A 24,536-nucleotide genomic window follows, 5' to 3' on the forward strand; every position below is an offset into this window, starting at 1 on the left:
AAAAAAAAAAATAGAAGTTTGAAAGTTAAAAAAATGTAAGTTTTTTAGGAAGAAAATTTAGTTTAAAACAAATAAATTTTAATTTTTAAAATAATTTTTAAGTTAAAAAATTAAGTTTTAAAATAAATTTTAAGTTAAAAAAAAACTTAAGTTTTAATTTTTAAAATAAGTTTTTAAAAAAATAAAATTTTTAAGTTAAGAAAAATTTTAATTTTAATTTTTAAAATAAATTTTTAAGTTAAAAAAAAAATAAGTTTTAAAATAAATTTTAAGTTTTTTTTTTTAAAAAATAATTTTAAAATAAATTTTTAAGTTTTAAAAAATTTAAGTTTTAATTTTTAAAATAAATTTTTAAGTTAAATAAATTTTAATTTTTAATTTTTAAAATAAAATTTTAAGTTAAAAAAAAATTAAGTTTTAATTTTTTTAAAATAAATTTTTAAGTAAAAAAATTTAAGTTTTAATTTTTAAAATAAATTTTTAAGTTAAAAGAAAATTTAAGTTTTAATTTTTAAAATAAAGTTTTTTTAAAAAAAAATTTAAGTTTTAATTTTTTAAAAAAAATTAAGTTAAAAAAAAATAATTTTTTATTTTTTTATTTTAATTTAATTTTAATTTAATTTTAGTTTTAATTTAATTTTAATTTTAGTTTTAGTTTTAGTTTTAATTTAATTTAATTTTAATTTAATTTTAGTTTTGGTTTAATTTTAGTTTTAATTTAATTTAATTTTAGTTTTAATTTAATTTAATTTTAGTTTTAGTTTTAATTTAATTTTAGTTTTAATTTAATTTAATTTAATTTTAATTTAATTTAATTTAATTTTAGTTTTAGTTTTAATTTTAGTTTTAGTTTTAATTTTAGTTTTAATTTAATTTAATTTAATTTTAGTTTTAGTTTTAATTTAATTTTAGTTTTAATTTTAATTTTAGTTTTAGTTTTAGTTTTAATTTAATTTTAGTTTTAATTTAATTTTAATTTTAATTTAATTTTAGTTTTAATTTAATTTTAGTTTTAATTTAATTTAATTTAATTTTAGTTTTAGTTTTAATTTAATTTTAGTTTTAATTTTAGTTTTAATTTAATTTAATTTTAGTTTTATTTAATGTCCTTAGTCATCTCACCCGATCTATGTTTTCAATCAGGGAATCCTATAATTTTGTGAGATGAATTAGATTCAATTTTAGAGTTTATTTTTAACTTGTGTTAGATTCAGATTTAGCTTTGGGTTCAACAAATAGGCGTTCTCTGGATAAACTTCTGGGCTATGGTGAGTTACTCGGACATCATTAAAGTAATCATGCCTTCGAGGTTTTCCAAATAGTCTTATCCACTGGACTTAGTACAAAACCTTGTTCTAACTGGTTAGGATTCATAAAGGGTAGTTTCGGTCTGTTCCACTTAGCCAAATGCACCTGGTCGAAGCCATATCTTCCTAGACATGCATAGACTAAGCTTCCCTAACGTACTATCATCCAAAATTTCACCAGTACCATTTTTCAAGTTAAACTTGAACCATTTTTAACTAATCCTAATTACCCTGTCGGGTAGGTTGGTTAGGGTTACCTTGTCGGGACGGTTAGTTTTGGAGGTGCCAGCTATTTTGGAGCCTCCCCCTGAATTAATGACCATTTAATTTAATTTTATTCTCGGTTTATGTCTATTTCTTTTATAATTATATTTTACTTGATGATAGTTTACATTTTGTTGAGTTTTAATATGTTTAGATTTTAAACTTTTTGGTTCAAGTTTGTATTCTGGTTTTTTATTTGGTTTATTTGACTTTATATAATATATTTTATCTTTAGGGATATAATATTGGTTAGCTCCTATTTGCGTGGTCAAACACGCTTTCGGAACCCAGGCTTTGTTCGTTGATTTGTGTTGGGTTATTAATGATTTATATGTTTTATTTGAGTTCGACTTATATCCAAGTCCGGTTTTATTATAACATGTTTTTTGATTGTTTAGTATTAAATCTAAATTTTTTGATCTAGTAGTAAATTTTTCTAACATAATTTTTAAGTTGTTAATTTCTAATTTTAATGATGAATTCTCCTCCTCAAGTGTTAGATCTTGAGTTGGTTTATTATTTACAACTTGTTCCTTGAGGATTTGATTTTCCTCGAGGAGCAATTTGTTTTTATTTTCTAACTTAACTAATTTATTATTTAAGCACGAAATAATTTTAAAAAATTTCCGGTTTAAGTTTAGGAATACCTCTTCGGAACCTTCAGAAACGAGTACGGACTCGTGACTCGATTCGGGTTTGGACCCGTCTTCCGTTTCATCTTCCGACTCTGCTTCACGGGCCATCAGCGCGAGGTGGCTCTGGTGTTTTTGATCTTCTGCTTCTGACTCTTCCGAGGAGGAGTCGTCCCATGTGGCTTTGAGGGCCTTCTTTTTGGTTGGCTTCGGTTTGTCGATTTTTAATCTCAGGCACTCATTCTTGTAGTGACCCTTCTTGTTGCATCCAAAGCACGTCACGCTCCTTGATTCGGTTGGAGAATTGATCTTTTGAAGGTCCTTCTTGCTGAAACTTCTTTTCCTCCTGGTGAACATCTTCCTTACCAGGTTCACCAGGTGTTCTTCATCTTCAGAGTTCTGGTCAGAGTCTTCTTCCGGTTCAAACTTGTTCTTCTTTTCTTTTGAGGAACCTGCAAATAAGGCTACACCTTTCTCGACCCCGACGTTAGTTTGCTCATGCAGTTCTAATTCACAGAAAAGTTCATCTAATTTTAATTTAGATAGATTTTTAGAGATTTTGTAGGCATCTACGATAAATGCCCACAAGCTGTTGCGTGGAAAGGCGTTTAGGGCATACCTTATTAAGTCTCGGTTCTCCATTTGGTGCCCTATTGTGTGGAGTCCGTTGAGAATGTCTTTAATTCTTGCGTGGAGTTGGCTCGCCGTTTCTCCTTCCTGCATTTTTATGTTAAAAATTCTATTTAAGAGCAAGTCTCATTTTGTTACCTTAGCGTCGTTCGTTCCTTCGTGTAGCTCGATCAGTTTCTCCCATAGCTCTTTTGCGTTCTTATGTGGTCCGACCCAGTTTAGTTCTTCTCTAGTCAATCCGCACTGTAGGGTGTTGATTGCCTTGTTTTCTGTTGATGTCTTCTTCTTTAGGTCTGATGTCCAATCTTCTGGATCCAGTAGATTCCCGGAACTGTCTACTGGTATTTTGTATGGTCTGGTAACGCTCATCCACTTGTCGAAGTCCATCTTGAGATACACTTCCATTCGCTTCTTCCAGTACGGGAAATCATCCCCGTTGAAGAGGGGAGGTCGCACTGTGTTGAAGCCCTCGATCTGCGACATTTTAAATCTGCACACAAAAATATAGAGAGGTTCCAAGACTTGGTCTTGGATTAGTAGTGCGGGAAGAATTAACTAAAAATAACTAAATTGGTGTTGCACCAATTTAGATTGAATTACGACGGAAAGAAACTTCCAAAAAGGTAATAATACCAGTTTGGATCTTTACGAAAAACTGAAATTCGAAAAAAAAATTAAAAAAAAAAACAAATCACCCCCTTGTCTGATTGGTGGTTGCATCAAATCAGAGCGGTACCTTCTCTGATACCACTTGTTGGATCGTGAGGAATCGATAAGGGGGGGTGAATATAGAAAAACGTTCGAAACGAGTAAGCGCAGCAGAAAAGTATAACAGAAAGACAATGCTAACACAGGTTCTTTTTACTTGGTTCGGAGTCTGTGTCGACTCCTACTCCAAGGCTCCTACTCGTTGAGTACTTTCGTTAGGCAATCCACTAGCAATTCGAATAATGTATTACAATGATTAAGTACAAAAAAGCTAGAAGTAGAATACCGACAAATGTAACACAATAAGAAAAGAATGGAGCTTGTCGGAGCAGAGTCGCAGCGTTGCAGGAGCGCAAGAGAGCAGATCATCAATTCAGAGTTGTTGTTGAAGCTCCACCCCTGCCCCTTCTTTTATATGAAGCTCGGGGCGCCCTGGTGGGACGTGGTAGGTCCAACCAGTGAGATCCACGTGGCGACGACGAGTTTGGATAAAATTCGCCTCCCGGGCGCCTGGACCACCTTTTTCCAGGGAGCACATTTTCTGCAAAACAAGGTTAGTCCGAGGCAAAATATATAAATTATAACCTGCAAAATAGAGTGTTAGTTCAGTTTATAGTTTAGCAAAAAGAGTATGACTTAGATTCCATCTTTCCGAGACCGGAATCTAGTCACGATCTCGACTTAGATATCCGAAATGGATCTAAGCCGGATCGACGCCTAATGTTCCCTTCCCGGGAACGCGTCCTCACAGTCACTCCCTTCCAGTGACTTACCTTTACTCACCTGCCAGACGTCCGATCAACCCTTTGACCCGTTTGGACTTCTCGCCAAGCGTCCAGTCAGCCCGTCGACCTGCTTGGACTTCTCGCCAACTATCCACTCAGCCCGTCGACCTAGCTGGACTTCTCGCCAAGCATCCGGTCAGCCCGTCGACCTGCTTGGACTTTATGCCAGACATCCGGTCAGCCCGTCGACCTGTCTGGACTTCGTTTGCACACTCGGTCAGAGTGTTAGATCACGACAAACCTAACTTAACCTGATTTGTCATTCATCAAAACCTGAGTTAGACCGTTAGTGCTAACCGCACCAACAGTTGAAACCTTTCTTTTTCTTGTACAGTTTTTTACTAGGTTGACGAGTTCCGTTGTTAGCTCATCATCTTCATCGTCTGAGTCAGGTTCTTCTTCTGACTCCGATTCGATTCTTCGCCGTGATCTTAGATCGCATGTTTTACTTGTACCTGCAACCAAAGTTATACCTTTCTCGGTTGGTCGTGCATTAGTCTGCTCATGTAATTCAAATTCAGAAAAAAACTCATCTAATTTAATTGAAGACAGGTCCTTAGAAATCTTGTAGGCATCTATCATTGATGCCCACAAGGTATTCCTCGGAAAAGCATTAAGTACGTACCTTATTACATCTCTATTTTCCACTTTCTGCCCGATCGCATGGAGGCAGTTAAGGATATCTTGTATACGTGTGTGAAGTTGAATAGCCGTTTCACCTTCCTGCATTTTTAGGTTATACAATTTATTGAACAACAAATCACGTTTACTTACTTTGGTTTCGGATGTGTTTTCGTGTAATTCGATAAGCTTTTCCCATAGCTCCTTGGCGCTCGAGAATGGGTCGACGCGGTTTAGCTCCTCCTTTGTCAATCCACACTGGAGAGTACATGTTGCTCTAGCATTTGCTTCCACCTTCTTGATTGTTGATGGATCCCAGTCTTCGCAGGATGTTGGTTTACCATCTCCGTCAGTTGGTAGTTCGAGTCCAATCTTGACGATCATCTACATCTCGAACTGGATCTTCAGGAAAATCTCCATTCTGCCCTTCCAGTAACCGAAGTCTTCTCCGGTGAAGAGCGGGGGACGGACGGTGTTGTAGCCTTCTTGTTGGGCCATTTAGAGGATATGCACGCACGAAAAAAATACAATATGTTCCAAGACTAGGTCTTGGATTAGTAGTACGGAAATAAGGTTAATAACAAACTCAAGTGGTGTTGCATTGACTTCGAGCAAAAATCGATTCGAACAGTAAAAGCAATTGGAATTTAGAAATAATACTAATTCCAAATGACTCTGAAAAATTTAAAAACACCACGAAAAATTACTTGATTGGTGGTTGCACCAAATCAAAGCTACCCCGCTCTGATACCAATGGTTGGATCAAGATACGCTATAGGGGGGTGAATAGCACTCGTAGCTTTCACTCGTTTCGGAATTGGAAAAAAAAACGTTCGAATAAATGCAGCGGAAATAGTAAAGAAAGCAACACACGAACACAAGCTGTTTACTTGGTTCGGAGTCTGTGACGACTCCTACTCCAAGGCCCACGCTCATTGAGCGTTTACGTTGGGCAACAACTATAATCTCGAAAAGTATTACAAACTAAATACAATTATGAGCTGAAATAAACTTTATACCGACAACAACAAAATCGAAACTGAAGCTCCGGGTCGTCGGGATGTCACTATAGCACTTCAGAAGCAATTCTTAAGCAGAACACAGGAGAAGGAAAACTTTTTAATTCGTTGTTTGATTGCTGCCTCGAGAGCTCCTTTTATGCACTGCTGGAGGCGCCTTAAAGCCCTTCCGAGACACCTCAAAGCATCCGAGTCAGACGCATAGATCAGCGCTAAAATCTTCTCCTCTAATCCTTGTTCTTAGTGTAAAAATTTGATATTGCAATTTACGACGTGCTTGAACTATTATATATATATATATATATATATATATATATATATATATATATATATATATATATAATTGATGAATCAAATAAAATTGAATATGGGGATTAGTCTAATTCTATGAAAATATTTTACCAGTCATCAAGGTGAATAAGAAAATACTCGACCGTTCATAAGTCTTACATCTCTTGATTATGTATTTTATTTATAGAAAAAATCTCTTTAGATATATCATAACTAATAATTAAATTATAAATATCTGAATAATAATTTAATATGCTTCGATTGCACCACCGTAATTTCAGGAGCGATTAAACTGTTATAAGCTGCAATGGATGAGTTCTTATTTCGTTCGCATGAATTTGGAGTTGAGAATCTTGGATTTATTGACTTGTGACTAAACTCTAGCCTTTGACTCAAAGGTGTTGACTGAGTTGGCTTGTTATACTTTGTTGGTCATCAAGCACCAATTAAATACACTTAGTACAATTGTATATGTATAATACACTATGAAATTTGTGGAATTGAGGATGTCCATTTAGGAAATAGTGATGCCAATGGTTCCTTCATAATGACTTGTTTGCTGAGACGTGTGAATCACATTTTGCCAGATTATCTCATTTAATTCATTATTTATTATTTTTATTATTATTTATTGTAAGTTGGGGAGGGTGTGACCCAGCCAGCTACCCATATTCATTTCCTTTTAACATATACTTTTTTAATGATAAAGAATAATATCAACAATGAAAGTTGACCATTACATTTTAGATGGTTTCTTTGTTCATTATTAATGATGATTCGAGTGTTGTGGTGGGTGAAGAATACTTTATTAGAAAATAATTATTATAAATAAATAATTATTTATTTTTTAATTATTAGAGAATAATTATTATTAGGAAATATTTATTATTTTCTTAATTTATGTATTATATATATATCATATGTTATTATTAATAATATGTGTGAATTTTATTGTAACATGATATCACACGGTTCAAAAAAAAACTTAGCTTTCTTCTCCTTTCTCTGCCACTAGCCAGAGGAGGCGTCGTCGTCCAAAGGCAGCCCACCATCGGCCTTATCGCCGTCAAAAAAAAAAAGTTCTTGTTGTCCCTACGCCGTCGACGTCCTTGTATCACCAGCCCCCCTTTCCCTACAAATTTAAGAACTCCACCGCTTCCTTTGCTTTCTCCTTCACGGGTTAAAGTCCATCCTGTGACACCTCCTTCAATTCATCGGTGTCGCCTTTTCTCGGGCTTTCTGCCCGGCCACTTCTGTGATCTCTTTAGCTTTTTTAGAATTTTCTTTCTCCCCTATTTTCCTTTCTTATATTTTTTTGTCCTAAAAAAAACTTCTCTTTTCTGACTTCCTCTTTTCCACCGTATAATAATTTTATTTTCTTCTTTCAAAAGGTCCATTAATAGCAAGGTTCAATTCCTCCTCTTTTCACTTTCTCTTCTTATTTTTTTCTCATAGCAAGAGCAATATTATTATCTTTTTTTTTTTAATTTAAAGACACCAAATTTCATCCTTCTCTTCCTCCTCTCCTTTGTTTGTTTTTTTTTAAGCAGCAGTCGCATTATAGTGGTCTTTCCTTCATGAGTATTGTTTTAACCATCTTCTGATAGGTCAAATAGCAAATTGTTTCCCAAGTTTTGTTCAATAGCAGATTTTCTACATTTGCTCCAGCATATGCAGCCACCAAAATACAGTCTTCTCTCTTTGATGCTCTTATTCCAATAACAAGTCAGATTCCAGCCTTCAAACAACAACACATCGTCTCCTTCTAGTTGTTATCTTCTTTCATCAAAGGCAAAGTTCAATAAATCATCGTTTCGTTGATCGCATTGGTAAATTTTGCTCTAAAAGAATACCCATCGGTCGCCTTCTATAATGGTTGTCGCTGACGACATCACTCGCTGACTATCTCTCACAAATACTACTGATTCATCTTTCAAACAATGCATGGTTGCATGCTCTTCGACTGAGGCTGAATATCGCGTCATTATCTCTACGACATCTGAGATCCAATAGATTAAGTCACTTTTGACAAATCTGCTTCTTCCGGTTACCACGTCTGCTGTGCTTTTCACTGATAATTTGGGCCTCCGAACTGCGAGTTACTCATATTTCTATTGAGGATCAGTTGGCTGATGCACTTACCAAGTCGCTTTCTCGACCTCGACTGTTTGCTATTTGTAACAAGATTGGTGTCATTTCTGGGGCACGAGATGGGCATATTAGAAAATAATTATTATAAGTAAATAGTTATTTATTTCCTAGTTATTAGGGAATAATTATTATTATAAAATAATTATTTGTTTCCTAATTATTAGAGAATAATTATTATTAGAAAATATTTATTATTTTCTTAATTTATATATTTTCCTATTTTCACTTGTAATAACATTTATATATATCATATATTATCATTAATAAATTTGTTAACCTTAAATTACTTTTTTAAAAAATAAAATAACCCAAAATAACGAGCTAGTTAATTAATCTAAAAATATTACAATTAAGTATGGCTGGTGCAATTTTGGAATGATGACTTGCTGAATAATATAAAGCTTTAGGGGTATTAATTCGAGGGTGTCAATTTTTAATAGACATATGTTTATGATTTATTCCCTTTATATAATTTGAAAACCGACTAATAATATATTTAACTTTTGTATAAGAAAAATAACTAATGAAATTATTGTCTCGTCTGTAATGTTTGTAATATCTAATTATCCTACGAGTTAACACTTTATTCTTTTGTAAGAGGAATAAGAATATTGCGATCAGACCGTGAGAAACATTAATTTTAGGTCAGAAGGGGTTTTTAAAACTAGCTCACTTTTTATTTTTGCTTTTAATTTTAAGGACTAGACGGCAACATTTAAAAATTAATTTATTCGGAAAAACTGAGTCAAAGAACTCCAGCCTGTCCGATTATTTAGACCGCGTGCAACATCAGAACCATGCCACAAATGAAAACAAGATATTTTTTAAATTTCATTTTATTTCAATTCTCACAATATTACGCTTAAATAATTTGAATAACTCGTTCATTTCACTATTATTTTTTTTAAAAAAAACTTAAATTACCTCAACATTGGAAAATCTAAATGGTAAATTATTATTGTTTTTAGATTATAGTAAAATAATAATAATAATTGTGCTCACCTAAGTGTTATAGAATTGGGCAGCTATTTCCTACCTACTCATGTCATGGCTGGTGAGGAAATTGACTGGTTCTGTGGGTTGTTCAACTATGCCATGCTCAATTGGACCCATTCTCTTAATGAACGACCAAGTCTTGTTTACCGCTAACTTACTAATCCATTTTACCAATAAAATAACCTTATAATCATCATTTAGAGAGTTTGATTAGATCTAAATAACAAAAATATATATATATATTTGGAAATTTATATTTCTCATATATATTATTTCCTTCCACCAACCCATGGAAGCTTAAATCTGACCGTAGATCTCACCGAACCTAATTCAACGGCCCAAGTGCAGTGCCAACCAACTCATCTACCCTGTTCCCCTATTTAGGGCCTTCGCCTTCTTCGTATTCCAGCAGGAGAAAGAGACAAAGCATACCTCTCTGTCTTCCTCTGCTTCTTCTTCTTCTTCTTCTTCTTCCGATCATTCACGCTATGGAGGTCGTGAACGGAGCAAACGCAAACGGAGCTGCTGCGGTTAAAGGCGACGGCGACGGCCTCTGCATCAAGAGCCGCCGCGACCCCCTGAACTGGGGCGCGGCCGCGGAGGGGCTCTCGGGGAGCCACCTCGACGAGGTGAAGAGGATGGTGGAGGAGTTCCGGCGGCCTCTGGTGCTGCTGGAGGGTGCGACGCTCAAGGTCGCGCAGGTGGCTGCGGTGGCCGCGGCGGGGGAGGTGAGGGTGGAGCTGTCGGAGGCGGCGCGCAAAGGCGTGTGCGCCAGCAGCCAGTGGGTGATGGAAAGCATGACGAAGGGCACCGACAGCTACGGCGTCACCACCGGATTCGGCGCCACCTCTCACCGGAGAACCAAGGAGGGCGGCGCACTGCAGAGGGAGCTGATCAGGTACTGTTTCTCTATTAATTTCCATTTATTTTTTGAACTAAACAAAAAGAATTTTTTAAATCGAAACAAAGACTTTTTGGGTGCATGAGCTGTAATTACTCCAGCAAATTAATTTTTTATATAAAAAATTGATTAATTTAATCAACTAAAATATCAACTTGTTGATGTTGCCACCACCAACTCTCCTACAATAAAAAAAATAATAATACTAATAACCATGTGTTTTTTAATCATAAAAAAGGTAATTGTGAAGTTTGAACAGAATCTTGGAACATGTTTCTCACCTCAAAGGTTCATATTGGTGGATGCAGATTCCTCAATGCTGGAATATTCGGCTCCGGAAAGGATTCCGGCCATACGCTGCCGTCGCCGGCTGCCCGGGCAGCCATGCTCGTCCGCGTTAACACTCTCCTCCAGGGCTACTCCGGCATCCGGTTCGAGATTCTAGAGGCCATGGCCAGCTTCCTCAACTCCGGCGTCACCCCTTGCCTCCCCCTACGCGGCACCATCACCGCCTCCGGTGACCTGGTACCACTCTCCTACATTGCTGGACTCCTCACCGGGCGCCCCAACGCCCGGGCTGTGGCTCCCGGCGGCGAGTCGATCGATGCCGCCGAGGCTTTCCGCCGCGCCGGCATCCCGCACGGCTTCTTCGATCTGCAACCTAAAGAGGGCCTTGCGCTCGTCAACGGCACAGCCGTCGGGTCTGGTCTCGCCTCCCTCGTCCTATACGACGCCAACCTCCTCGCCCTCCTCGCCGAGGTCCTCTCTGCCGTGTTCGCTGAGGTGATGCAGGGCAAGCCGGAGTTCACCGACCACCTTACCCACAAGCTGAAGCACCACCCGGGGCAGATCGAGGCGGCCGCCATCATGGAGCACGTCCTCGACGGCAGCGCCTACGTCAAGCTCGCCAAGAAGCTCCACGAGCAGGATCCATTGCAAAAGCCGAAGCAGGACCGCTACGCGCTCCGCACGTCGCCCCAGTGGCTCGGCCCCCAAATCGAGGTCCTCCGCGCCGCCACCAAATCGATCGAGCGCGAGATCAACTCCGTCAACGATAATCCCCTCATCGACGTCGCCCGGAACAAGGCCCTCCACGGCGGCAACTTCCAAGGGACGCCCATCGGCGTCTCCATGGACAATTCCCGCCTCGCAATCGCAGCCATCGGCAAGCTCATGTTCGCCCAATTCTCCGAGCTCGTCAACGATTTCTACAACAACGGATTGCCCTCTAATCTCTCTGGCGGCCGGAACCCTAGCCTCGATTACGGCTTTAAGGGGGCGGAAATCGCGATGGCCGCCTATTGCTCCGAGCTCCAGTTTCTGGGCAATCCGGTGACTACCCACGTCCAGAGCGCGGAGCAGCACAACCAGGACGTGAACTCGCTGGGGCTGATCTCCGCCAGGAAGACGGCGGAGGCCGTCGACATTCTCAAGCTCATGTCGGCCACCTTCCTGGTCGCCCTCTGCCAGGCCATCGACCTGCGCCACCTGGAGGAGAACCTCAAGCACGCGGTGAAGACGGCGGTGAGCCTCGCCGCCAAGCGCGCGCTCACCACCGGCGCAAACGGCGAGCTCCACCCGGCGCGCTTCTGCGAGAAAGACCTCCTCACCGTGGTCGACCGGGAGCACGTGTTGAGCTACGCCGACGACCCCTGCAGCTCCACCTACGTGCTGATGCCGAAGCTGCGGATGGTGCTGGTGGAGCACGCCCTGGGGCACGGCGACAAGGAGAAGGACGCCGCTGCGTCCATCTTCCACAAGATCGCGGATTTCGAGGAAGAGCTCAAGGCGGTGGTGCCGAAGGAGGTGGAAGCTGCGCGGGCCGCCGTGGAGAACGGCAGCGCGGCGATCGGCAACCGGATCAAGGAGTGTAGGTCGTACCCGCTGTACCGGCTGGTGAGGGAGGAGCTCGGGGCTGCGTACCTGACCGGCGAGAAGGTGCGGTCGCCAGGGGAGGAGTTCGAGAAGGTGTTCACTGCCATCAACGCGGGGCTGCTCGTCGATCCCTTGCTCGATTGCTTGAAGGAGTGGAATGGCGCACCAATTCCCATCTGCTAAACCAATAGCAACAAACAAAGAAAGTAAAAGTATGGCATTTTGTTATTAAATCGGAAGCAAGCAGATTATTGTATGTTTATTTACTTATATCTGTAATAATCTCATCTCATCTCATCATTAATTACCAGATTATTATTATTATTATTATTATTATTATTATAATATATATATATATATATACATACAAAACTGCTCTTTGTCTCCTGCCGTTTGGTGCGGCAACAGTGAGTTGGCAAGCCACGTCGACTTAGTTAAAATTAGAACTAAAAAAAAATAAAAGGAAAGCAAAAAACCAAAGTCGCAGGCTAGGGTTTTTTTCCCATCTCTCGCCGCAAAGGAGGTTTCCTCTACCGTCGCTCCTCCCTCTCTCGCCGAGAAGCTTGCCGCCTCCCTCTACCGTCGCTCCTCCCTCTCTCGTCGCCGTAGGAACAACTTCACCGAGACGCACGACAAGCTCCTGTGAGTTTGCCCTAAAATTTTTGCTCGCATTTGTCAAGCACCAACATATTTCTAGCAACACGGTGTCAAGCACCAACATATTTCTTTTCCAACATTTTGCTCGCATTTGTAACTGTCTTATTGATGGTTTAAGGTTACCTTTTACTTCACAACCTATTGTTATTTCAAAAATCCTCTGACTCTGCTCCTGCATCTTCTATTATTGTTATTAGTTAACCTAGATAAATAATTTAAGGTTTTACTTCAGAGATTTCCGTCCGTACTTTCACATCAAGTTGTGCTTTATGGTTAAGCACAAGGCTTTTGTGGTTGGTTGATTTTGATGTCTTCTCATATGATAAGTTACCATGAAGTTATTTTACACTACTCATCTTTCTGTATAGTTAAGCACAGGGCTCCAACTTATTTTCTTTTTAACTAAACATAATCTATAGTGTTAGTTCCATAACAAATTATCTTCAATATTTCTTCTGCAGAATGTTATAATATTTATTTTAATTTAAGTAATGAAAATTTGATTATTAGGTTGTTATTTCATGGCATCATCAAGTTTTAACAACATCGAAAATACAAGACTTCAACCTATAACATGCAGGGACTGCGGACAAAGAACATTGGTGTGTGTTTCTAGATCAACCAAGAATCCTAGACAAAGAACATTGACTCTACCGCTTCCTTCGCTTTCTCCTTCAAGGGTTCAAGTCCATCCTGTGACACCTCCTTCATCGGTGTCGCCTTTTCTCGGGCTTTCTGTCTGACCACTTCTGTGATCTATTTAGCTTTCTTATAATCTTCTTTCTCCCATATTTTCCTTTCTTATGCTTTTTTGTCCTAAAAAAAATTCTCTTTTCTAACTTCCTCTTTTCGACCGTATAATAATTTTGTTTTCTTCTTTCAAAAAGTCCATTAATAGCGATGTTCAATTCCTCCTCTTTTCTCTTTCTCTTCTTGTTTTTTCTCATAGCAAGAGTAATATTATTATCTTTTTTCTTAAGTTTAAAGACATCAAATTTCATCCTTTTCTTCCTCCTCTCCTTTGTTTGTTTATTTTTTTTAAGCAACAGCCGCATTATAGCGGTCTTTCCTTCATGAGTATTGTTTTATCCATCTTCTCAAATAGCAAGTTTTTTTTTCCTAAATTTTGTTCAATAGCAGATTTTCTACATCTGGTGCAGCATATGCAGCCATCAAAATGTAGCATTCTCTCTCTGCTGCTCTTATTCTGATAACAAGTCATATTTCAGCCTTCAAACAACACCTCATCTCCTTCTAGTTGTTGTCTTCATTCATCAAAGGCAAAGTTCAACAAATCGTCATTTCATTGATCGTACTGGTGGGTTTTGCTCTAAAAGAATACCCATCGGTCGCCTTCTACAATGGTTATCGCTGATGACATCACTCACCGGTTATCTCTCACAAATACTCTTGATTCATCTTTTAAATAACGCACGGTTGCGTGCTCTTTGACTGAAGTTGAATATCGCGTCATTACCTCTGCGACATCTGAGATCCAATGGATTAAGTCACTTTTGACAGATCTGCTTCTTCCGGTTACCATGTCTGCTATGGTTTTCACTGATAATTTGGGCCTCCAAATTGCGAGTTACTCATATTTCTGCTGAGGATCAATTGGCTGATGCACTTACCAAGTCACTTTCTTGACCTCGATTGTTTGCTATTTGTAACAAGATTGGTGTCATTTCTGGGACATCACCTTGAGAGGGTGTATTAGAAATAATTATTATAAGTAAATAGTTATTCATTTCCTATTTATTAGGGAATAATTATTATTAGAAAATAATTATTTGTTTCCTAGTTATTAAAGAATAATTATTATTAGGAAATACTTAGGGTGCGTTTTGTTTGCACCGTTTTCATTTTCATTTTCTGGAAAACGCGCGTTTTCTAGAAAACAAAAAACGACTTTTTATCATTCTCTGTTTTTCTAGAAAACGATAGCCAATTTTTTAGAAAATGCGCGCGAAAAACGCAAACCAAACACCGTTTTTCAGAAAACGCGCGTTTTCCAGAAAATGAAAATGGAAAACGTGTGTACCAAACGCCCCCTTATTGTTTTCCTAATTTATGTATTTTCTTATTTTCACTTATAATGATATTTATATATATCATATGCTATCATTAATAATATGAGTAAATTTTATCGTCAATAATGGTCATCTGTAATTTACCTCCTCCATGTTGGAATCTGATCGATCACCCCAGGACGAACTAGGAGTTAGTATTCTCAAGGTGTAAAATGTCATATGGCGTATGTGGCTGATAACTTTCTCACCAATGGAATGCATAATAAATACTAATTGCGATTGAATACGCTACCACAATATTACGTGGGCAATTAGATATTCTGGACCTTAGATGAATCCACTATCACAATAACATTTGAGTGGTCTAATAATTTAGTATAAGACTAGGCTCAGAGTTTTTTAATTTTAGGATTTTATTTTTTCTGTTTATCATAATTATTCAATTCTAAATTGATATCTTAATGGCTTATCTGAACGATTAATTCAAGTCAACTTTTAATATGAATCATATAAGTTCATTAAAATATCATCATAATATGAATCATATAAGTTCATTAAAATATCATCGTAAGTTTTGAAAGTAAAAGTTATAAAATTTGAAGGTGTAAGTATAATGATGCAAGGGATTTGAGATTTAATATATCATGACTTTTAACTCGAGTTAAATTACATAATTTATAATATATTAAATCAATGTTCATTCATAGATTTACATAGCAACTACCTTATGTTTTTCGCAAAAATACTGTTTAAAAACTTTTTAAAGACTTCATAGTTGATATTAAGAAATTATATTTTATTTTGAATCAATATTATTCAATTGAATGTAGAGACAACTTCCCGACATTTAGCAATTTATATTTCTCTAAAATTCTTTTGCTAAGACTATCCTCCGGAACAATCGTTAATTTGTCCAAAGTCATATCAACAGAATAAAAAGTCAAGCAAATTTAAAAATAAGTATAATAATTTTATTTTAATTTTCAAAACAATCATTCTCATCTTAATCCCATATAAAACTTGTAACGACCCAAGTTTTTTTTTAAAACATATATATAATGTATAACCTGCGGCGTCACTTCTCATACTTCCATAATGGTTCCTTACATCAAATAAAATTATATAGACGATTCTAAAGAAAACATAACTACATGTGAAATTAATCAAGAAAGCCTTCGGGTTGTACTACTCTTGTTCTGATCTGGCTCACTAGTCAATGCCTCCTATGTCATTCATCTCATTGTCTGAAAAAAAAAAGATATATAAACTGTGAGTCGAGAGAATCAGCATGTTCAAAACAATGTTATGCATTAGTTAGCGTCTATAATCTAGTGTACCAAGGGAAACTACATCAAAGGTAACTTAGGTCTTGCTTACTGGCACATCATGGACATGAGCGTAGACGTCTACTTAGGCATACAAGCATAAACATAAGCCTAAGCATGTACGTAAGCTAAGTATAAAATAGACACAATCGGGAGCATGTATACAAACATAGGCATAAGCATACTAGCTAGCATAAACGTACATATTATGAATGAACAGAAGTATAAGCATAAGCATGAAATAGATATAATCATGAGCATGTATATAAACATAGGCATAAGTATACTTACTGGCATAAACGTACATACTATAGATGAACAGAAACATAAGCATAAGCATTTAAATAACTAAGTATGAGATAGACGTACTCATGAGCATGTATATAAACATAGGCATAAGCATACGTGCATGGCATAAACGAATATACTAAGGATGGGCATAATCATAAGCATCATTGTGTACATAAGCTAAGTATGAAGATAAACATAATCACATAGAGTCAGTGAGCTCCAGGGATAAGGCCACCAGTCACACTCAACTACATAGTTTGGTGAGCTCCCGGGCTAAGGACACCGGTCACACTCCACCTCATGGAATTTTGGTAAGCTCCCGGGCTAAGGACACCGGTCACACTCTACCACATAAGATTGGCGAGATCCCGGGCTAAGGACACCGATCACACTCGACCACATAGATTTGGTGAGCTCCCGGGCTAAGAACACCAGTTACACTCTACCACATAAGATTGGCGAGCTCCCGGGCTAAGGACATCGGTCACACTCGGCTACATAGATTTGGTGAGCTCCCAGGCTAAGGACACCAGTCACACTCGACCACGTAGATTGGCGAGCTCCCGGGCTAAGGACATTGGTCACACTCGACCACATAGATTTGGTGAGCTCCCGGGCTAAGGACATCGGTCACACTCGACCACGTAGATTTGGTGAGCTCCCAGGCTAAGGACACCGGTCACACTCTACCACATAAGATTGGTGAGCTCCCGGTCTAAGGACACCGGTCACACTCGGCCACAAAAATTTGGTGAGCTCTCGGGCTAAGGACACCGGTCACACTCGACCACGTAGATTTGGTGAGCTCCCCGAGCTTAGATCCTTAGTTCATAACTCAACCCGTAATAAAATTCATAACATGCACAATTATTTATCGCAAAATTCATAACATGCATAATCATTAATTATCATAAAATCCATAACATGTATGTCCCTAAATAACGAAATAATCTAACATACTAAGTTATCAACAACATGACGGACTTCATAGTATTTTAAACCATAAAATGAAATTAAATTAGCATGCTAAGTTATCAAAGTAGTGGCAGGTTTTGTAACATATTAAACCATAAAAACTGAAACTAACCTATACTACATAGTTAATAAAACCAGGGATTAATTTCATAGCATCCTAATCCATAAAGATCCGAACCATGATTGTTTTTTAGTTCATAACACCCATACTTGCACAAAATCCATGGAGCATATTACATATTAAATTATGACCATGCATGTATTACGGTAAAGCATTATAATCATATTGAAATCCAAATACACTTACATACATTCCCAAGGAGCATAACTAACCCATCAAAGTCTATAACCTGAGCCATCAGTACATATTTTTTTCCACCAGTATAATCAAGCAATGAATCCGAAACTACTCATACATATATTTTATCATTATCACAATAAAGCTACGGACTTGAAGCTACGCATGCCTAGGTTTTTCCAATAACATGATAAAGCATAGTAAATCAAAGCACCCAATTTTCTCCTAACCCCTAATTAAAGATGCAGCAATCAACTCATCCCTATATCATATTAAAACCAGGTGGGTTGTGAGATGCAATTACTTGGATTGATCCCTATGCCTAAACATCAATTTCACATCTTATACGGAATTGTTCCTACAATGAAAGGGTGAGGAACGTGCACAAAATTGTAGAGCAAGGACACCATCCCTAAATAAATCCAAAACTTATCGTCCATACAACAATTTGGAGCACAAGAAGAGAACCTAAAGCATGAGTATCATGCTCCCCAAAACAACCAAGAACATCAACCATGCTCCCCGAAATTCACAAACTATAGAAACCAACTAAAGCATTAACAAAGTAGGGAGGAGCATGCCTTTAAGAATTTAGCTCCTAAATCCTTGTCTTCCATTGAAGCTCTAGCACCGGTGGAGAAACAAAAAGGGGGTAAGAAACCTTCTTAGGACCGGTGGCAACATCCAAGGTGAAACTTTTGAGGGTAAGGATTAAATAGAAGTGAGAGCTTAGGACCTTGTCTTCCTTCTTATATGCTAAGTCATTAATTGCATAAATTTTATACATATTTATATCCATATACTAATTTAATATTTACATATATCCATATATATATCACATATATATGGTAATATATTTAATTCATATTATAGTTTCTTGATACTAAGTCATTAATTTGATTTTTAAATCAAATTATATATTTCCATATATTAATTTCACATATATTAATATCCATGTATATATCACATATACATGGTAATATATTTAATTCATATATAGTTTCTTAATAATCATTAATTTGATATTGAATCAAATTATATATTTCCATATATATATATATATATATATATATATATATATATATATATATATATATATAATATTATGTATATTAGTCATTAATTTGATATTGAATCAAATTTCCTATACATATCCATATATAAATATAATTTCACGTTGAAGATATATCCATATCTTCAATTAAAATATCCTATATATATCCTATAATTTCCCTATTTCCATTATTTGTACTATATACTTTATATTTCCTATATATATATCCATGGTTATATAGATTTTTATATAAAAACTAAGTCATCAATTTAATATAATTTTATATGGATATCCATATATATAATATAGATATATAATTCATATATCATATGATTAAAATTTCTTAATCATTATTTACACTATATTTATTACATGTTACTTACATAATATATTAATCTTATATATATATATATATATATATATATATATATATATATATATATATATATATATATTCTTATTTAAATTATAGGGTTTATATTATATATATTATTTATACTTTCTTTCTATGTACAATACACGCTACATAAAATTTTAGTCTTGTATTTTTATTTTTATTCTTATTTAATTATATATTCTATATTATATTTAATATATCCTATTATTTTCTTAATTTGATTAATCCAAATTCCATAATTAAAGGTTAACTTGATTAATCCTAACTAACTCATCTATTTAAATTTACAATTCTTAATAAAATATGAATTTTAATTAAATTTCAATTACTCAAATAAATATCCTTAATTAAATAACTTCAAAATCAAATTAAATTACAATTAATCCAATAAATCTCCTTAATTAGATAAATTCAAATTCTAATTAAATTATAATTTAACCCAATAAATCCCATTAATTAATTAAGTGGTTTCGGACACTACAATTCCTCCCTCCGTAAATAAAATTTCGTCCTCGAAATTAACACTTACCAAACAATCCTAGGTAGCAGTTTCTTATGTCTCCCTCTGTCTCCCAAGTAGTCTCCTCCTAGGTATAATTTGACCACCTAACTATTGGGATCGAAATGTTAGTTTTGGGGGGGGGGGGGGGATGAATAGCTCAACGCGATCTCGTGCTCGTCGTTGCATTGTTTCTTCGATGATGTGCAACAGAAATACAAGAAAACAAACACACAACGCTAACACAAGGGATTTACTTGGTATCCACCTCAAGAAGAGGTGACTAGTCCAAGGATCCACACACTCACACACCCTCCACTAATAAACACTCCTTTACGGTAACTACCGAAGGCGGAGAAGCCCTACAAGTTCACACTACACGAAAAAAGGGAAAGGAAACAAAATATAAGCAAAAGCTTACAAGTATGCACAAGAAAATCCTAACCCTAGCTTTCTTCTTCTTGCTGTAGATCCGCCTCTTGAATTGAAAAAACCTCCAAGAACTTCAAGAACTGGCGGTGAGAACTCTATGGAGAAATTGTGGAAGCGCTATGAAGATCTGAGATGAGAATCGTGAGCTCTACTGAAGATGAACGCACGCCAACAACTATATCCTGCGTCAACGGTCGGATCCCAATCGATTGGATTGCTCCCAATCGATCAGGGAGGTTTTGGATCGATCGACCGATCTATCCAGAGTGCCTCTGTGCTCTAAGAATTGTTTGGATCGATCAGCTGATCGATCCAGCCCTTATCGCACGAAAACAGAACCTCCCAATCGATCACCCGATCAATTGGAGGCTCTGGATCGATCGACCGATCGATCCAGAGTTGTTTTGTGTGATCGCGCGATTCTCCCAATCGATCGACTAATCGATTGGGAGGGGGCTTGTCGCAAAGACTCGGCCAATCGATCAGCTGATCGATTGGGCATGAGCCAATCGATCGGCTGATCGATCCAGCTCATGATTTCGCCCAAAATCAAGTCCAAAAATCCCCTAAACCAACATTCGGTCAACCATGACCTATTGGTACATCATGTCTAGCATCTGGTCACCCTTGACCTGCTAGAACTCCCTCACCAAGTGTCCAGTCAATCCTTGTGACCCACTTGGACTTTTCTCCATGTGCCAAGTGTCCGATCATCCTTGACCCACTTGGACTTATCTCCACCAGGTGACCGATCAACCTTGATCCACCTGTATTTCCCGTGCTAAGTATCCAGTCAATCCCTTTGACCTACTTGGACTTCCCAACACCAGATGTCTGATCAACCTTGATCCATCTGGATTTCCTGTGCCTGACTTCACTCACCAGGACTTTCACCTAGCTTCACTCACTAAGATTTCCCTTCCGCCTAGCTTCACTCACTAGGACTTTCCTTCTGCATAGCTTCACTTACTAGGACTTTCCATACTGCCTAGCTTCACTCACTAGGTCTTTCACCTGGCTTCACTCACAAGGATTTTCCAACTGCCCTACTTCACTCACCGGGACTTTCACCTAGCTTCACTCACTAGGATTTCCCATCTGCCTGGCTTCACTCACCAGGACTTTCCTTCTGCCTAGCTTCACTCACTAGGACTTTCCAGTCAAGTATCCAGTCAACCTTGACCTACTTGACTCTCCTTCACAATCTCCCCACATGAACAATCGCACCTGCAATCTCCATGTGTTATCTACATGTATTGTCAAACATCGAAATCCAAACATCAAGACTCGAGCTTGACCCAATTCAAGCTCAGTCAACCAGGTCAACCTTGACCCAGGGAATATTGCACCAACAATCTCCCCCTTTTTGATGTTTGACAATACCTTTAAGTTAGGCTAATCTCATAGCCTCAACTCTCCTTCATGCCAATGTAAGAATAATGGTTTCCTTCATTCTTCTCCTTTTCTTGAGGGCAAACTCCCTCTTAGGTAATGAAGACCTAACTTAACCACACATTCTCCCCCTATTGGCACACATCAAAAACTCTCCCCCTGAAGAGTTACCCAACGTTGTTTACAACTTCACTCGTTGTTCACAACACAATAACGAAGGTCTCATACCCTTCATTATTCTCAACGTTCATCCTTGAGCATATACCACTTGGTATGTTCACACACGATTCAAATGAAGGTCTCATACCTTTCATTGTCATCAAATGCTCATCCGTGAGCATACATCACTTGAATAATGAAGATATCCACTCTCCATTACATTCAAATACCCAACCTTGAGCATTTTCACTAAAGAAGGTTAACCACCTTCCAAGGTGTATGAAAAATAGATTTTCATGTCCTTAAAGAGTAGCTCCCCCTAAAGACATGCACGTAACTTCTGTCATTGCACCAACAATGACTTGGAATCCCTAAACCTTTAGGAAACCCAAATTTAGAAGTTTTGAGGTTCAAAAATTCAATATTGAAATCAAATCTCAACCTAAACCTCGACTTAGTCTTCCTTAATCAATCCATCCTTGTTTTCATCATGAAAACTCCCCCTAAATGTATACAAATGTGTTTTGAGGGGTTAAGAGTGGTTTTATGGACTAAAAATAGTTTAGAATGCTGAAAGCAAGCTTTCCCAGCCAAAATCAGCATCCCCAATCGATTGGAATTAGGTCCCAATCGATTAAACCTGCCTGAATCGATCCACTGATCGATTCAGCTAGTGTGGATCGATCGGTGGATCGATCCAACGAGCTTCTGCTCACGAGAAATGTCTTCTCAATCGATCGTCCGATCGATTGAGGCACTCCAATCGATCGGGTGATCGATTGAAGCTCTGAAATTGCTGAAATTCCATTTCAGTCAACTTCAGAAACTCCCCAAAAATTCTACAAAATTTTAAAAATCGTGAAAATTCATGTAGACACTACTTAGGGAATATACTATCAAGGAAAAATAGTTTTCTATGAAAATACTTTCTATTTTCCAAGATTGACACAAACTTGAAAACTTGTAAAAATTTTAGTGTTTTCTTCTAGTTTGTGTCTAACATTTCAATGATGATTACTATCAAAAGATAGTCTTCATCAAGGTTTTATAAAAGCATTTTAAAATAATTTTCAAAACCAATATCCAACCATGTTCTTTGGGCTCAATGCACATGACTTGTGTTGGTGCAACCTTAGGTCAAGGTTGACCTGGTTGACCTGACTCGAGTTGTATTTTGATGTTTGACGAGAATAGAAAAGTTCTATTCTGATGTTTGATGAGAATAGAAAAGTTCTATTCTGATGTTTGACGAGAATAGAAAAAAGTTCTATTATGATGTTTGACGAGAATAGAAAAGTTGTATTCTGATGTTTGACAGAATACAAACTTGGGAGATTGTGGGTGCAATCTTTGGTAAGGGTTGACCTGGTTGACCCGAGGTGAGTCGACCTGATTCGGGAAATCCTGGTAAGTGAAGCCAGGTGAAAGTCCTGGTGAGTGAAGCCAGGCAAGGGAAAGTCCTGGTGAGTGAAGCCAGGCAGTTGGAAAATCCTGGTAAGTGAAGTCAGGTGAAAGTCCTGGTGAGTGAAGCCAGGCAAGGGAAAGTCCTGGTGAGTGAAGCCAGGCAAGGGAAATCCAGATAGGTCAAGGTTGACCAGACATCTGGTGAAAAGTCCAAATATGGAAGCTTGGCATGGGAAGTCAGAGAGGGCTCGGTAGCTCGGTAGCTCGGTAGCTCGGTAGCTCGTTAGCTCGGTAGCCCGGTAGCTCGGTAGCTCGATAGCTCGGTAGCTCGGTAGCTCGGTAGCTCGGTAGCTCGTAGCTCGGCAGCTCGCTCTCCGGACTAGGTCAGAGAAGGCTCGGTAGCTCGTTCTCTGGACTGGATGGAGTCGGAGAGGGCTCGGTAGCTCGTTCTCTGGACCGGATGGAGTCGGAGAGGGCTCGGTAGCTCGTTCTCCTGACGAAGTCGGAGAGAGCTCGGTAGCTCGGTAGCTCGGTAGCTCGTTAGCTCGGTAGCCCGGTAGCTCGGTAGCTCGGTAGCTTTGACTAGGTCAGAGAGGGCTCGGTAGCTCGTTCTCAGGACCAGGTAGGATTTAGGGCTGGGAGCTCTAAACCTGGATCAGTCTGGAGACCGATCAGGAGAAAATGCCGCAGAAGAAAAAGGGTGGTGGATCGGTCTATGGACCGATCCACATCCAATCTGATCGGTCGCCACGACCGATCAGACCATCCTCAGACCGATCAGGCTGTTGTCTGATCGGTCCAAGGATCTGTGATCGGTCAGCTGACCGATCCACAGTTAAGATCATTGTGCATGCGCTTTCTCTGATATTTTCTGATTCGCACTTCTTTTTGCCCATATCTGTTTAACCTTCTGCTGTGAGTCTTTTGGAGATACAGGTTGCAGGTACCATATCAGTGCTTAGTTTTAAATTAAGCCTCATCAAAGGAATGAGACAAAGGATCTTTCCACTGCTTTCTCTGCGCCAAATGCATTTGAAGCAGCAACGGCTACAGGTTGCGATTGGCTGTGTTTCTGGCAGTGATCAGGCGGCGATTGGCTTAACTCCTGGTGATTGGTTCGAGCTCAGAGGCACCAGTGAAGACCGTGGTTCTATTGGTGTGAGCTCAGAGAATCAGAAGAGGAAGAGAAGCGATTGGCGACGTCGTAGCTTGCAGCAGGGATTCGGTGCAGGTTGGCAGCGATCCGGTGCAGGCTGATCGAATGCAGAGACATAAGAAGCAGTGTATGCTGGAAAGAAATATAGAACGAGAAGCAAGTAAAACCCTGTGTGTTTCGGTTGAGAGCTTGCTGTGTTCTTGGACTCTGTCTTCATCATCTTCGTGGCTGTGAGCTTACTTCGATTTTCTTTGAGCCACTGTGATCTGTAAGTCTTGTGTGCTTCA

General features: G+C 38.2%; 1 protein-coding gene across 1 annotated transcript; it reads left to right on the plus strand.

The window, feature by feature from the left end:
- The first annotated feature begins 9,810 nt into the window (after positions 1 to 9,810).
- Positions 9,811 to 12,507, plus strand: LOC121976423 (phenylalanine ammonia-lyase 2-like). Its single transcript, XM_042528575.1, has 2 exons — positions 9,811 to 10,302; positions 10,614 to 12,507. Exons 1-2 carry the CDS (start codon positions 9,893 to 9,895, stop codon positions 12,361 to 12,363), a joined length of 2,160 nt encoding a protein of 719 aa, XP_042384509.1. The 5' UTR covers positions 9,811 to 9,892; the 3' UTR covers positions 12,364 to 12,507.
- The last annotated feature ends 12,029 nt before the right edge of the window (positions 12,508 to 24,536 follow it).

Source organism: Zingiber officinale, chromosome 4B (assembly GCF_018446385.1).
Source record: "Zingiber officinale cultivar Zhangliang chromosome 4B, Zo_v1.1, whole genome shotgun sequence".
NCBI lineage: Eukaryota > Viridiplantae > Streptophyta > Magnoliopsida > Zingiberales > Zingiberaceae > Zingiber > Zingiber officinale.